Genomic DNA, 14546 nt, shown 5'->3' with positions numbered 1-14546 from the left:
GAGGGAAGAGATATGGGAACATATGTATATGTATAACTGATTCACTTTGTTATAAAGCAGAAACTAACACACCATTGTAAAGCAATTATACTCCAATAAAGATGTTTTTAAAAAAAAAAAAAAAAAGAATAAGCAGAAGGAGGGACTTCCCTGGTGGAGCAGTGGTTGGAAATCCGCCTGCCAACGCGGGGGACACGGGTTCGAGCCCTGGTCTGGGAAGATCCCACATGCCGCGGAGCAACTAGGCCTGTGCACCACAACTGCTGAGCCTGTGCTCTAGAGCCCACGAGCCACAACTACTGAGTCTGTGTGCCACAGCTACTGAAGCCCATGCACCTAGAGCCTGTGCTCTGCAACAAGAGAAGCCACTGCAATGAGAAGCCTGCGCACCACAATGAAGAGTAACCCCCACTCGCCACAATTAGAGAAAGCCTGCATGCAGCGACAAAGACCCAACACAGCCAAATAAATAAATAAATATTTAAAAAAAAAAAAAAGAATAAGCAGAAGGAAGCTAGTAAAGGGTCTGCTCTAATCAAGGCTCTTTTCTAGTCAAGGCCCTCTGTTAGGAGCTGTGGGATAAATAGAGTCTCTGAGCTCTCTGCACTCACAAATCTCTGAGGCAGATAAGGCACAAGTGGGTTGAGTATTAAGACTGGTTTTAGAGCCAGGCAGGTATGAGTTCAAATCCTGATTTTGCTACTGACCAGATGTACAGCTTTAGGCAAAATAAATTAACTTCTCTAATTCTAATGTCCTCATTGTTAGCCACTAGGAAGGCTATTGTAAGTATAAAATATTTATACTTTAAAATGGTTAAGATGGTAGGTTTTATGTCACGTGTATTTTACCAACATTAAAAATAAAATAAAAATTTTAAATAATTCAAAAAAATGTCCTAATCATAATTGTTTAATAATGTGGTATTTTTGCAGTTCTGTTATTTCTGCTGGTTCTCACAGTGCCTTGTTCCTTGTATGCTCAGTTATTTTTCACTATGTACTAGTCATCGTCCCTGAAAAATTACTGATGGTGATACTTTGAGGACCAGCACAAAGATGTATCCTTCCAGAGAGGGTCTGAGTTTGCTTCTGCCAGGCACTTAGAGACACTTCAGTTTAGGACTACCTTAAACTAGATTTATGACTTAAAAGTTTTTTTGAATACTTCATGTAATTTGGGCTACAAATCTATTAAAAGGTTAGTTATGGTTACAATGTCTCAAGGAGAGTTCCCCCTGCCCCCCCACATATGTTCAGTGTAGTACTAAGTTCACTTTCCTTGGAGTCTCTTGGGACAAGATGTGGGGGCAAGTTTACTTCCTATTCCCCTTTACTCTAATCATAGACTTTTGGGGCCATGACTAATACAGGGAAGGCCTTCTAACAGACTCCCCACCAGGACTTCCCTGGTGGCGCAGTGGTTGGGAATCTGCCTGCCAATGCAGGGAACATGGGTTCGATCCCTGGTCCGGGAAGATCCCACATGCCGCGGAGCAGCTAAGCCCATGGGCCACAACTACTGTAGCTCACGCAACTAGAGCCCGTGCTCTGCAACAAGGGAAGCCACCACAGTGAGAAGCCTGTGCACCGCAACGAAGAGTGGCCCCCGCTCACTGCAACTAGAGATTAATTAATTAAAAAAAAATAGACTCCACACCTTGGTGGACCCTGAGCTTTAATTTCATTCCTCCTTACCCTACAGAGTTCTCATAATGAAATTCAAGTTTGCCCAGATTGGCAAATACCCTCAGAGCAAATTTAACTTTCATGTTTGCTTACCTGTCCCAATTCCTGAATTCCTATAGTCTTTGGTCTCCTACCTCCTATCTTGTCAGCTCTTCTGTGCTTTCAAGAATATTTTAAAACTATTTTATACAGAAGTTTTTAGTTGTGTTTTTTTTTTGGCAGCAAGTTGGCCCCAATAACTTTAGCAATCAGAAGTCCCTCTGCTTTATCTTTTCTTCCTTTTTATTGATTTCTGTTCTTTTATTTATTTTCTCCCTCCTTTTTTTTTTTTTTTTTTTTGTTCTTACCGTTGGTTGTTTTTTTTTCCCCCTTACTTCTTGGGTTGAGTGCTTAGTTCATTATTGCCTTTTCTTTTTCCATGATAAGGCTATTCTATTCTAAGTTTCTAAATTTCCCTTAAAGTACGCCTTTCATTGTATTCCTTAAGTTTTGGTATGTAGTGGAGGAGTGATTGCTCAAAGCCTAATTGTTTTCATCAACTCACCCCAGCAGGGCTATTGCGCTACCCTGATTTTTTTCCTGAGATACCTGCACTCAGTGTCTGGATGATGCGGCCAATTTTCCCCATCAGGGGGCAGCAATGGTTGCCCAAAGCAATGCTGGAAGAGATAAGAGCATAATTTAAACTAACTTTTTTTTCTGGGACTTCCCTGGCAGTCCAGTGGTTAAGACTCCACACTCCCAATGCAGGGGGCCCAGGTCTGGGAACTAAGATCCCACATACTGCAACTAAGCCCACGTGCCTCAACTAGAAAAGCCTGCAGCCAAAAATAAATAAATAAATTTTAAAAATACGTAAACTCCACGATGAAGAGTGGCCCCTGCTTGCCGCAGCTAGAGAAAGCCCTCACACAGAAACGAAGACCCAACACAGCCAAAAATAAATAAATAAATTTAAAAAAAAAAAACGTAAACTAACTTTTTCTATTCAGTGTTTTTCAATACTGCCTACATATGAAAATCACAGGGAGGTTTTTAAAAAGACTGATATCTGGGTCCTACCCAGAGAATGTTCTAATTGGTGTGGGGTGGTGACTTTCAGTGACTGTAACGTGAAGCCGGCATTGAGAACCACTTCTCCAATTTATCTGCTCACTGCCACCAAGCCCCAGACTGCATCTCCCTCCTCCCCATTCACACTCCCAATTAATTTTAAACAGTCTTCTGTCTTTCTCAAAGCTGTTATTGTCTGGTTTCCATATTTCTCTCTATTGTTTCTCCAAGTGAATTTGGGGAAGGAGGCAGAAACCCTGGTAATTTACCACACTGGCAGGAATCAGAATTCTCCCCCATATTATTTGTCTTCACAGGAGGTCTCAGCATGAGACGGCAGCACTGGTGTGGGATGACCGCCAAAATGGGCTCCGTGTTATCAGGGGTCTTTACCATCATGGCCATCGACTTGTACCTCATCTTCGAACAGAAGTACTTAAGGAGAAGCAATTGCACTGAGCTTACCGCACAGACCAAGAGTACAAGTATCCTGATAAAACAGTTCATGATCTGCTGGAGTTTGACTATCGTCTTCTTCCTATCTTTCATCACCATCATCATCTGCTTCTTGCTCCTATACTCAGTATATGCCCATATGTACAAGGGCCTGGTGATCTACATCATCTGGATCTTCTTCTATGAAACTGTAAACATTGTAGTACAAACACTTACCAATGATGATTCTAACATTGGAGAGGTCAGAATCATGCGCTGGTTTGGTTTGGTGTCCCGTATATTGGTGCACTGTTTCTGGATGTACTTTGTCATCACCTATGCCTACATGATCTACAAAAATCAAAGCCAGGGCAATATCATTTCCTACAACAGACGTATTTCTACAGGTAGTAGAGAATTCCCACGGCGGAAATCAAAGATAATACACTTTACCCACCAGCCACTATAGTGAATGACGTTGGCCCTTTTCAGTGATAGGCAAATCTCCCAGGTTCTCATGGTAGTTCAGTTTCCATCTCTTTCATTTTTCAGCAAGCAGAGACTCTACTGCCACTCTTTTGGGGGGATACAGAGAGAAAAGTGATTATAGTGACAACTGGAACACACTGCTCATTAAGGATGTTTAGTTAAAGGACATTGTTATTATCAAGCACTCTTTGAGTTCCTCTTTCCTTGTCTTGTCATTACCTCCTTATTGGTCAAAACGAAGAGGGTGAGGAATGAAATCAAACTGAATTGCAGTCTGGCAATCCTTTCATCTTGGTATATCTTCATCAGCCTTCAACCCACAGCTCTCTGATGTAACCCAGCGACAGGCAAACCTGTATTTATATCTGAGTGTTATAGCACAAAGAATAGTGTTGGGGCCTTGAGGTCGCTTTGTGTTATGGTTTTTCTCCCTATGTCCTCTATACTATATTCCAGATAAGTAAAAGAATAAAAATAGAGAAAAATCATACTTCATTTTCTGTCTTGACTCCCTGCCCCCCAAATTTTTCAAGGAGCACAAAAGACACTTGTGGTTAATCAAAAGGTATTTGTTAAACTTTTCTGTCTGTCACTGTGCTGGACATTGCAGGAGGATACAGAAAAGTGTAAGATATGAGGCCTGACCTTGAGGATTTTTCAGTTTAGTGGGAGAAACTAAATCATGTTTATGAATCAATTAGCCAACCACATAAGACAGTACAAGATTACACACTATCACATAACAACAAACTTCACTTTGAATTCAAGTTCAGAAACTGTCAGAAGCAGTTTAAGCCAGAATGGAAGACAAACTGAGCAAACCTCTACTTCAAACATTAGACATTATGTTAAGTGTTTGTTTACTTAATAGCTTTCTTGAGGTATAATTGACAAACAGTAAACAGCACATGTTTAAGGAATATAATTTGATCAGTTTTGACACTAGTATATCCCAGTGAAACCATCACCGTAATTGAATTGATGAACACATGTATCACCCCCAAAAGTTTCCTCCTAATCCCTGTCTCCTGCCCCTTCTTGCACCACACCCCCCCCACCATCACAAGGCACTGATTTGCTGTCCCTATATATTAGTTTGTATTTTCTAGAATTTTACATAAATGGCATCATACAGTATATAATCTTTATTTTTTTTTTTGGCCTGGCTTCTTTTGCTCAGCCTAAGACCTTAAAGATTCACCCATGTCATTATGTATATTGATAGTTCATTCTTTTTTTTTTTAAATAAATTTATTTATTTATTTATTTATTTATTTATTTATTTTTGGCTGTGTTGGGTCTTCGTTTCTGTGCGAGGGCTTTCTCTAGTTGCGGCAAGCGGGGGCCACTCTTCATCGTGGTGCGCGGGCCTCTCACTATCGCGGCCTCTCTTGTTGCGGAGCACAAGCTCTCCAGACGCGCAGGCTCAGTAATTGTGGCTCACGGGCCTAGTTGCTCCCCGGCATGTGGGATCTTCCCAGACCAGGGCTCGAACCCGTGTCCCCTGCATTGGCAGGCAGATTCTCAAACACTGCGCCACCAGGGAAGCCCGATAGTTCATTCTTTATTGCTGAGTAGTATGCCATGGCATGAATGTACCACAGATTGTTTATCCATTTGCCCACTGAAAGACATAGAGTGGTTTGTAGTTTGAGGCAATTATGAATAAGAGCACTATAAGCAATTGTGTACAAGGCTTTGTGTGGACTTATGATTTCATTTATCTTGAGTAAATACCATTTTTACTTTTTAAGAAACTAGCAAACTTTTTTCCAGAGGGGATGTACCATTTTATACTCCCAGTGTATGAGAATTCCAGTTCCTTCACATCCTTGCCAGTACTTCATATAGACAATACGTTTTTCATTTTAGCCATTCTAATATATATATAGAGAGAGAGAGAGAGAGAGTGAGTATATAGTGGCATCTCATTGTGGTTTTAACTTTCATTTCTTTAATAACAAATGATGTTGAGCATCTTTTCATGTGCTTATTTAGCATTCTTATATCTTTTTTGGTAAGGTGTCTGTTCAAATCTTTCGCCCATTTTTTTGTTTTATTCACTAGTTTGTCTTATTTTTTAGATTCCATATATAAGTGAAAACATATAGTATTTGTCTTTCTCTGTCTGACTGATTTCACTAAGCATAATACCCTCCAGTTCCATCCATGTTGCTGCAAATGACAAAATTTCATTATTTTTTATGGCCGAGTAGTATTCATTGCGGTGCATGGGCTTCTCATTGTGGTGGCTTCTCTTGTTGCAGAGCACGGGCTCTAGGCATGCGGGCTTCAGTAGTTGCAGCATGTGGGCTCAGTAGTTGTGGCACATGGGCCCTAGAGAACTTGGGCTTCAGTAGTTGTGGCTCGTGGGCTCAGTAGTTGTGGTGCGTGGGCTTCAGTAGTCGTGGCACATGAGCTCAGTAGTTGTGGCTTACGGGCTCTAGAGTGCAGGCTCAGTAGTTGTGGTGCACGGGCTGAGTTGCTCCGCGGCATGTGGGATCTTTCTGGACCAGGGATCGAACCTGTATCCCCTGTATTGGCAGGCAGATTCTTAACCACTGAGCCACCAGGGAAGTCCCACCATGATTTTAAAAAGTAAAGGAAAATACAATGGCGATGTCACATCAAATAGAGAATATCAGTAAAGAGATAGAAGCTATAAAAAAAGAACCAAATGGAAATTCTGGAGTTTAAAAGTACAATAACTGAAATGAAAAACTCACTAGAGAAGCTCAGCAGTAGTTTTGAAGTGGCAGAAGGAATGATTAGTGAAGATAAGTGGTAGAGATTATGCAATCTGTTTTTCTGAACAGAGAGAAAAAGAGGTGAAGAAAAATAAACAGAGCCTCACAGAAATGTGGGACATTATTAAGCATACCAACCAACATATGCATAATGGGAGTATTGGAAGAAGAGGAGGGAGAGAAAGGAACAGAAAAAATATTTTAAGAAAAAAATGGCTGAAAACTTCCCAAGTTTATTGAAAAAGACTAACCTACACATCCAGGAAACTCAGTGAATTTCAATTAGGATAAATCAAAGAGATCCACAAGCAGACACTGCACAGTAAAAATGCTCAAGTCAACGTCAAGAAGAAAATCTTGAAAACAGCATGGGAAAAAATCACTCGTCACTTAATAAGGGAATCCCAATAAGATTAACAGCTGATTTCTCAGCAGAAACAATGGAGGCCAGAGGGTAGTGGGATAATAGCATATTCAAAGTGCTCCCCCTGAACCACTGTTAATCAAAAATCCTATATCCAGCAAAGTTATATTTCAAAAACAAATACTCAGATTCCCTCTGAGTTCCAGGTTGATGGAGGTGACTTCATGGTCGACATGTCTATTTGGATGTCCCAGGGGAATTCAAACCCACCATTTCCCAAGCTGTCCTCATCATCTTCCCCACCCCCATAATAAGTGTGTTCCTTCCTCCATGCTCTCCACCTCAGTGCATGGGCTACCCTCCACCCAGGTGCTCATTCCAGACTCCTTCTCCCAAAGCCCCAGGCCCCAAACACACAACCCCATATCCCTCTGTTGCCTTGCTTCACCCCATTTCTTTCAACAGCCTCTCAACTGCTCTGCTTGCATCCACGCTTGCCCCCCCTTCTGACCCATGGCCCCCACAGGAGCAAGAAAGATTTTTCTCAAATGCTCTGGAAGCTGCTCTGTGAGTAGGGAAGAGGTTTAGTTGATGCGGACAGGGAAGTATCGGTGCAGCTATCCACCAACCAGTACACTGCCTCTCCCACCCCACATGGGACCCTTCAGGGCCTGGGGTGCAGTGAGAGGTCTGTGTCTCAAGGACTGAACTGTGGAGTCACACACAGTTGGGAGGTTAGTGGGGAATAAGGTGTAAAAACATTTGGGCTGAACCTTGAAAATACTATGCTGGTGGGGGAAAGGATAAACTGAGAGATTGGGATTGACATATACATGCTACTATACATAAAATAGATAACTAATAAGGACCTACTGTATAGCACAGGGAACTCTACTCAATACTCTGTAATGACCTATATGGGAATAGAATCTAAAAAAGAGTGGATATATGTCTAACTAATGTTCTTTTCTGTACAGCAGAAACTAACACAACATTGTAAGTCAACTATACTCCAATAAAAATTTTTTTAAAAACCTAAAAAAAGAAAAGAAAAGAAAATATTATGCTGTGAAATAAGCCAGACACAAAAAGACAAATACTGTATGATTCAATTTATATGGGATACTTAGAGGTAGTCAGATTTATAGAGACAGAAAGTAGAATTAACAGGGGCTGGCGGGAGATGAGGGAGGAAGAATTAGTGTCTGATGAGTACAGAGTTTTTTCTTGGAGAATATGAAAAAGTTGAGGTGGGGGGTGGTGTTGCTTGCACAACAGTATGAATGTACTTAACGCCATTGAATGGTACACTGAAAAAGGGTTAAAATGGTAAGAAAAAAAAGAATATTTGGGATTGATAGAGTGAGCGAGGAGAAGGCTGGAGGGAGGCGTATGGCAGCCTGTCTGGGCTCTGACAGGACTGAGGAGGAGCCCGGTCCAGTGACCTTAGAAGGAAACCATGCCAAGCTTCCAACTGGTTGTCCCTCCTTGGAAACACATCAGCCAGAGGCCTGCACATGTTCCCCTCATGTGTGACTCTTCCGCCTCCCTCTGCCCTCACAGTGGTAGCTGGCCAGTGTGGGGAATGAAGAGGAGGCAGCTTTGCTCTGGAGTTCGCCGAACTGGGAGCCAGTAAGAAGGCGATTTGAGCTGGGAGGGACGGTTGCTCCAGGGCCCGCCCTACCACAGCCTTGGACCCTCCACCATAAATACCTTCTACAGGTCTGTGCGGGTGCTAGGCGACTCCACCCTGGCTGGAGCCAGCCTCTAGGGTTCAGGTCTAACCTAGGTTGCAGCTGGGGGTCTGCCTGCTGGATTGTCGCCTGAACGACCTGGCTTATCGTTGTGGCACCTTCACCCTGGGCAAACGAGATAGTCAGCCTTGGATCCGTAAACCTTCCCCCATTCCATTCACTGCTGGCTGAATCCTGTGACTTGGGACAATTCTGGGTCAGACTCAGGGAGTAACTCAGGGAAATTACATTTTTAAGGGCTTGGAAGGAAAGAAAAAGGGGCCGAGGGGAAGGTCAGGGATGATTCTAGGCCCTTGAGGAGCCATGCTAGTTTTCTGAGACAATGTGTTTCTTCGGAGAAACGAATATCCCAGAGAGGAGCCCAGAATTGACTCTACCATTATTCCAGATACAGGAACTTCCTAATTCCCACAAGCCTGACACCAACAGGAGTACCCTTTTTGCCATCTTAAAGCATGGCTGCCGCTGGAAGAGCAGAGCTACCTGAAGATTATTCCAGGCCAGTGATGCCCTCACTTCCCAGTGATGTGCTCACCTGTAGCTAGTGAGGCCAGAGCAGGGTCAGAGCCCGTGTCCCTTGACTTCCAGCCCATTGTCTGTCTATATACCCTTATTACTCTTAGCTCTTCCATTTACATCTAGTGGCTTGAGGATTTGTCCTGGGCTAGCACTGCCCTCTTGTCAGGTATCTCCACAATTTTTTTTTTTTTTTTCCTGCAGCCGATGCTCCGGTAAAACAAGTATAAAATGAATGACAAGAAGTTCTCCTTCATGATGGGCATCTTCTGTATCCTCAACACCATCCAGTTCCTCATCTTTGAAGTGAACGAGGTTGCATACATCGGCTACGAGGACAACTTCAGCATCTACAAGGAGACAAAGTCTGAGCTAGTCTCTTGGGTCACGACCTACAAGAAGAACATCAACATCTGCCTATCCACCATCACCCTCATGGTCAGCTCCTTGTTCCTCTACTGCATCCACATCAGCAACTACGTGGGGCTGCTGTGCTACACCATGTGGATCATCACCTATGAGCTCCTCAGCTTCTCCGTGGTCCTGCTCACCAACGGGACCATCAAAGAGCAGTTCAAGGAGCTGAAGTACTTGCACTTGATTTTCCAGGTCTCTCGAATGATCCTGCACTTTTTCTGTCTGCCCTTCATCACCAAGTATGCGTACTCCCTTTACAAGGACCTCAAGACTTTAAGCAAGATAGGCCGCTGCAAACGCTCCTCTGTCAGTACAGTTGACTCGTGGCCACCTGTCGGGCTGGGAACCTTGTACCGCAAGTTAAACTAAACTGTGCCAGGAAGAAGGGAGAGAGAGGGACGGCGCTCCCCAGCGGTGGCTCCCCCTTCCCTGCCTGCCTTCTGCTGATTCTCCTTGCCTTTTCCGGGTACTCGAGTCTTATGCGCTTAAGAATGACCCTTGGGGGAGGGAGGGTTGCGTGGATCAATTATTATACATGTGTATTTGTGACTTGTTTTGGCATTTAATTATAGACCGCCTTTGTGCTTACTTAACCATCTCATTGGTGTATCCTGTTGTCTCTCATTGTACCCTCCTCTCTGCACATCCTTAGTTTCTAACTTTTCTCTTGTGGATTGCCCCACTGATGCCTGATTCTGCTGAATCCTTTATGAGCAGTGCTATTTGATAGAAATTTCTGTGCTGATGGAACAGTTCTACATCTGCGCTGTCCACTAGCCACATGTGGCTACTGAGCACTTGGGACATGGTTATTACAATCTAGGAATCAAATTTAAAATTTTATTCGGTTTTAATTACTTTCAGTTTCAATAGCCACATGCGGCTGGCTTGTGGCTACCATATCGCAGAGCACAGTAATCTGGAGCCTCATTTTACTCCTGCGTATAACTGTAGACCCCCTTTCCAACTTCATGCATCACTCTGCTTTCCTCATAATGTTCAGAAAGCAATTCCTCATGTTGGTTCATAACATGACAAGAAGAATCCCCATTTAAGAAAGTTCCGGGCTTCCCTGGTGGCACAGTGGTTAAGAATCCGCCTGCCAATGCAGGGGACACAGGTTCGAGCCCTGGTCCGGGAAGATCCCACATGCCGCGGAGCAACTAAGCCCGTGCGCCACAACTACTGAGGCTGCGCTCTAGAGCCCGCGATCCACAACGACTGAGCCTGCACGCCTAGAGCCCGTGCTCCGCAACAGGAGAAGCCACCGCAATGAGAAGCCCGTGCACCACAATGAAGAGCAGCCCCCGCTCGCCGCAACTAGAGAAAGCCCACGCCCAGCAACTAAGACCCAGTGCAGCCAAAAATAAATAAATAAAATAAATAAATTTATAAATAAATAATAAATTAAAAAAAAAAAAAGTTCCAAGATTTCTCAACTCAAGCACTATTGGCATTTTGGACTGGATAATTCTGTCTCATAGGGGGGTCCTGTGCACTGCAGGATGTCTAGCAGCATCCCTGGCCTCTACCCACTAGATGCCAGTAGCATCCCCCAGCCTTTTTTTTTTTTTTTTTAGCATCCCCCAGCCTTGTGACAAACAAAAATATCACCATGCATTGCCAGTTGTTCTCTGGGGGCAAAATTACCCCCAGTTGAGAACCTCTATTTTAAAGCAACACATCCCCAGCGCTGAGAGCTGGTATGCCACTACTATTAACTAATGGAGAGCACCTTTAATAAGAGCTCTTTACATTTACCACCTTGTATAGTTTTTGTTTTGTTTGTTCGTTTTGTTTTGCTTTTGGCTGTTCACGGGCTTTCTCTAGTTGCAGCGAGCAGGGGCTACTCTTCATTGCGGTGCACGGGCTTCTCATTGCGGTGGCTTCTCTTGCTGCAGAGCAGGGGCTCTAGGCGTGCGGGCTTCAGTAGTTGTGGCACTCAGGCTCAGTAGTTGTGGCTTGTGGGCTCTAGAGCACAGGCTCAGTAGTTGTGGTACACGGGCTTAGTTGCTCCGCGGCATGTGGGATCTTCCCGGACCAGGGCTCGAACCCATGTCCCCTGTGTTGGCAGGCGGATTCTTAACCACTGCACCACCAGGGAAGTCCCTAGATCATCTAACTTCTTATATGACTGTCCTACTTGGTTCCCTGAAGCACTCTTACTTTTACCAGGATAAGAAGAGGGACCTCTTTTTAGAATAATTCCTTTTCCTTCAAAAAATGTTGGGAGTGAAGTCAGGGACACTGTTTTGACCATGCTCCTCCAAACCATGAGCATAATGACAGCAGCCCAGTTTTACTGAACACAATTTGTGCCAGGTAGTATTCCAACAATTCGCTCAATTCTTCCCACCACCCTGTGAGGGACAGATTTAGATCCAGGCCAGGTCCCAAAATGACCACCAGATGGCAGTCAGCAATAAGCTTTTGCTTAGTGCTGTTTGCCTTCTAAACCAGATCCTCTGGGGGTGGCTGATTTGGGGATTTAGGGAACCTCAAGCTGATGACTGAGGATTAACAGCATGTGTCTCCACCCTAGTCTCATAATGTGTAACTTGGTACCAGAAACAAAAACCAAAACAGGCCAACTTCAGGGTTCTAATCCCCTGTCCCAGCTGGGGTAGCAGTGGGAAGGTCGTGTGTGTGTGTGTGTGTGTGTGTGTGTGTGTGTGTGTGTGTGTGTGTGTGTGTGTGTGTGTGTGTGTGTAGAAGGGGTGGAGAGAGAAACAGAGTTCCAAGAATCAGCTCAACTAAGAGTTACCTGCTGCCCTCAGATACAAGGCTGTGCGCGCCTCGACACCAAGAGTCCTTGGAAAGTGCTGTGTCCATCTCCACTTCCCAGCCTCCCATTCTCTCTGGAACTCCTTCCACTCCACTGAGACAGCTCTTGTTAAGCTGATCTCCATGCTGCCCAATCCTGAGCTCAGCCTTCGCTTGCCAGACCTCTCCATGGCTTTTGACCAGCTGATCCCTCCCTGTCCTGCAAACAGGTTTCTCTTTTGGCCTATGGGACACCAGGGCCACCACTCTCCATTCACCACCTACATCACTGGCCCTCCTCCATCTCCTTTGCTGGTCCCTCTGCATCTCCCTGACCTCCAAACATTGACGAGCTCCCAGGCTCAGTCCTTGGTCCCCTTCTCTTCTCTGTCTGGGTCACTCCCAGCTCTCCTGGCTCAGGTCCGTCATGGGTAACCCCCATATGGACAGCTCCTGTCTGGACCTCTCCCTGAAATGTGTACTTGTTGGTCCAGTCGCCTCCTTGCTGTGGCAGGTGCCTCTACATGGTTCCCAAAGGTCCCTGCCAATTGATATTCACACTCGTCACCTCCCCTTGAGTGCAGGCTGGGCTAGCAACCCTCTTCTAATAAATAAAACACAGCAGAAGTGATAGGATGTCATCTCTAAGATTAGGTTACAAAACCACGATGACCTCAGGGTTGCTCGCTCTCTCCACGGGAGGCCAGCTGCCACACTGGGAGCATCTCGATGGAGAGGCTGGCATGGTTAGGAAGGACGTTGCTAACCAACAGCCCCCAAGGACCTAAGTCCTACCAACAGCCTCCTAAGTGAGCTTGGAAGCAGATCCTCCCCAAGTCGAGTCTTGAGGGGGGCCACAGCCCCAGCTGGACACCTCCACTGCAGGTGAGAGCCCCTGAGTCAGAGGACCTGTGCCAGCTGCGCCGGGGTTTCTGACCCACAGAAACTGTGACATAGATGCATGTTCTCTTAAGCTGCTATGTTTGGGGGTAATTTATTACAAAGCAGTCAATAAGTAATACAAGTGCCCAGTAGCTATCTCAAAACATGTTGCGATCCATACTTGTGGTGGTTTTTCTCCCATAAAGCTGCCCTAACGCCCTCCACTGGAAGGGTGGAGGAGGGAGTCTTTCCAGTTGAGCAACCCTTCCAGTTGCTCAGGTCAAGGACCCAGGAATCATCCTTGGGTTTTCTCTCTCTCTCTCAGCCTTCACCCAACTCCTCAGAAAACCCTGTCAGCCCCACCTTCAATGTGCATTTAGATCCCACCACTTCTCATCCCCTCCCCTCCCACTGCCCTGGCCCTGGCTGTCACCGTCTTTTGCCCCGGCTGTTGCAGTAGCAGCGTCCTAACTGGTCTCCCTGACACCACCCTGGCTCCCTCTGCAGTCAGTTCTCCACCCAGCAGCTAGAAGGATCCTGTTGAAACCTAAGTCAGATCAGGTTCCTCCCTCTACTCTGCTATTCACATCCTGCCAGGGCTTCCCACCACACTCAGAGGAAAAACCCTGAGTCCTCATCATAGAATGTTGGGTGCTAAGTGATCCAGTTCCCCGTCATCCCTCCAATCTCCTTCCTAACCATCCTGCCCTTCCTCCCTCTGCTCCAGCTGCCCTGGCTGCTTTGCAGTTCCTCTTACACACCCAGCACACTCCAGCCTCAGGGCCTTTGCACCTGTCTCTTCAGCCTGGGATGTTCTTACTCCAGGGGTCCACTGGCTTCCTCTTGTTTCTTTCAGGGGTCTGCTCAAGAGCCATCACAGAGGCCTTCCCGACCAACCTATGTGAAGCAGCCCCTCCCACCACCCCTCTCTAACCCACTTACCCTGCTTTACTTTTTCCATAACACATATTATCACCTGACTTACTATATACAGTTATCTCCCCCCAAAATATAAGCACCATATTATCCTCATTGCTATTTTCCCAGCACCGAGAACAACACCCAACACACAGCAGGTGCTCGATAAATATTTGTGGAATGAATGGGCCTGCACCCTCAGCAGAAGAGAATGTCCTGTTGTTCCTTGTTTTCGAAATGATGCTTACGGTAGCTGGGCTGGTGACGGGCAAATTACTACTGCTCTTTTGGCCTCCTCTTCCTACTCCTTTTTTTCTCTCACTCACTTCTGGAAACTCTGGTGAAGACTGTAGACAGTTACACGTGGGAAAATACCCACAAAGGATACAAGAATATCAGCTTCCTTGTCCCTTTCCTCCTTTCCTAATCCTTTTCCCTGCACCAGCTGCTGACACTAGAAACACCACCTCATCTCCCAGCGCCACCTTACCAAGCCTAAAACAAGACTTTCAAACAATGC

General features: G+C 45.2%; 2 protein-coding genes and 1 long non-coding RNA gene across 3 annotated transcripts in view; 2 read left to right on the top strand and 1 right to left on the bottom strand.

Annotated features, from left to right (window-relative positions):
- Positions 1-14546, bottom strand: part of LOC309608274 — a 244302-nt gene that overhangs the window by 182959 nt on the left and 46797 nt on the right. The gene's annotated exons all lie outside the window — the stretch shown is intronic.
- TMEM217 (transmembrane protein 217) lies at positions 115-4901 on the top strand. Its single transcript, XM_082345838.1, has one exon. The coding sequence runs from the start codon at positions 3070-3072 to the stop codon at positions 3643-3645; it is 576 nt and encodes a 191-aa protein (XP_082201964.1). The 5' UTR covers positions 115-3069; the 3' UTR covers positions 3646-4901.
- TMEM217B (transmembrane protein 217B) overlaps positions 8114-14546 on the top strand; it is a 142417-nt gene continuing 135984 nt past the window's right edge. The window contains exon 1 of the mRNA XM_082347901.1: positions 8114-11417. Coding sequence (XP_082204027.1) covers positions 9278-9832 — 555 coding nt within the window. The 5' untranslated portion in view covers positions 8114-9277 and the 3' untranslated portion in view covers positions 9833-11417. The remainder of the gene's footprint in view (positions 11418-14546) is intronic.

Source organism: Balaenoptera borealis (assembly GCF_965194805.1).
Source record: "Balaenoptera borealis genome assembly, chromosome: 12".
Lineage (NCBI taxonomy): Eukaryota > Metazoa > Chordata > Mammalia > Artiodactyla > Balaenopteridae > Balaenoptera > Balaenoptera borealis.
The sequence above is the reverse complement of the archived record's forward strand: the minus strand, read 5'-3'. Positions and strand labels throughout refer to the sequence as shown.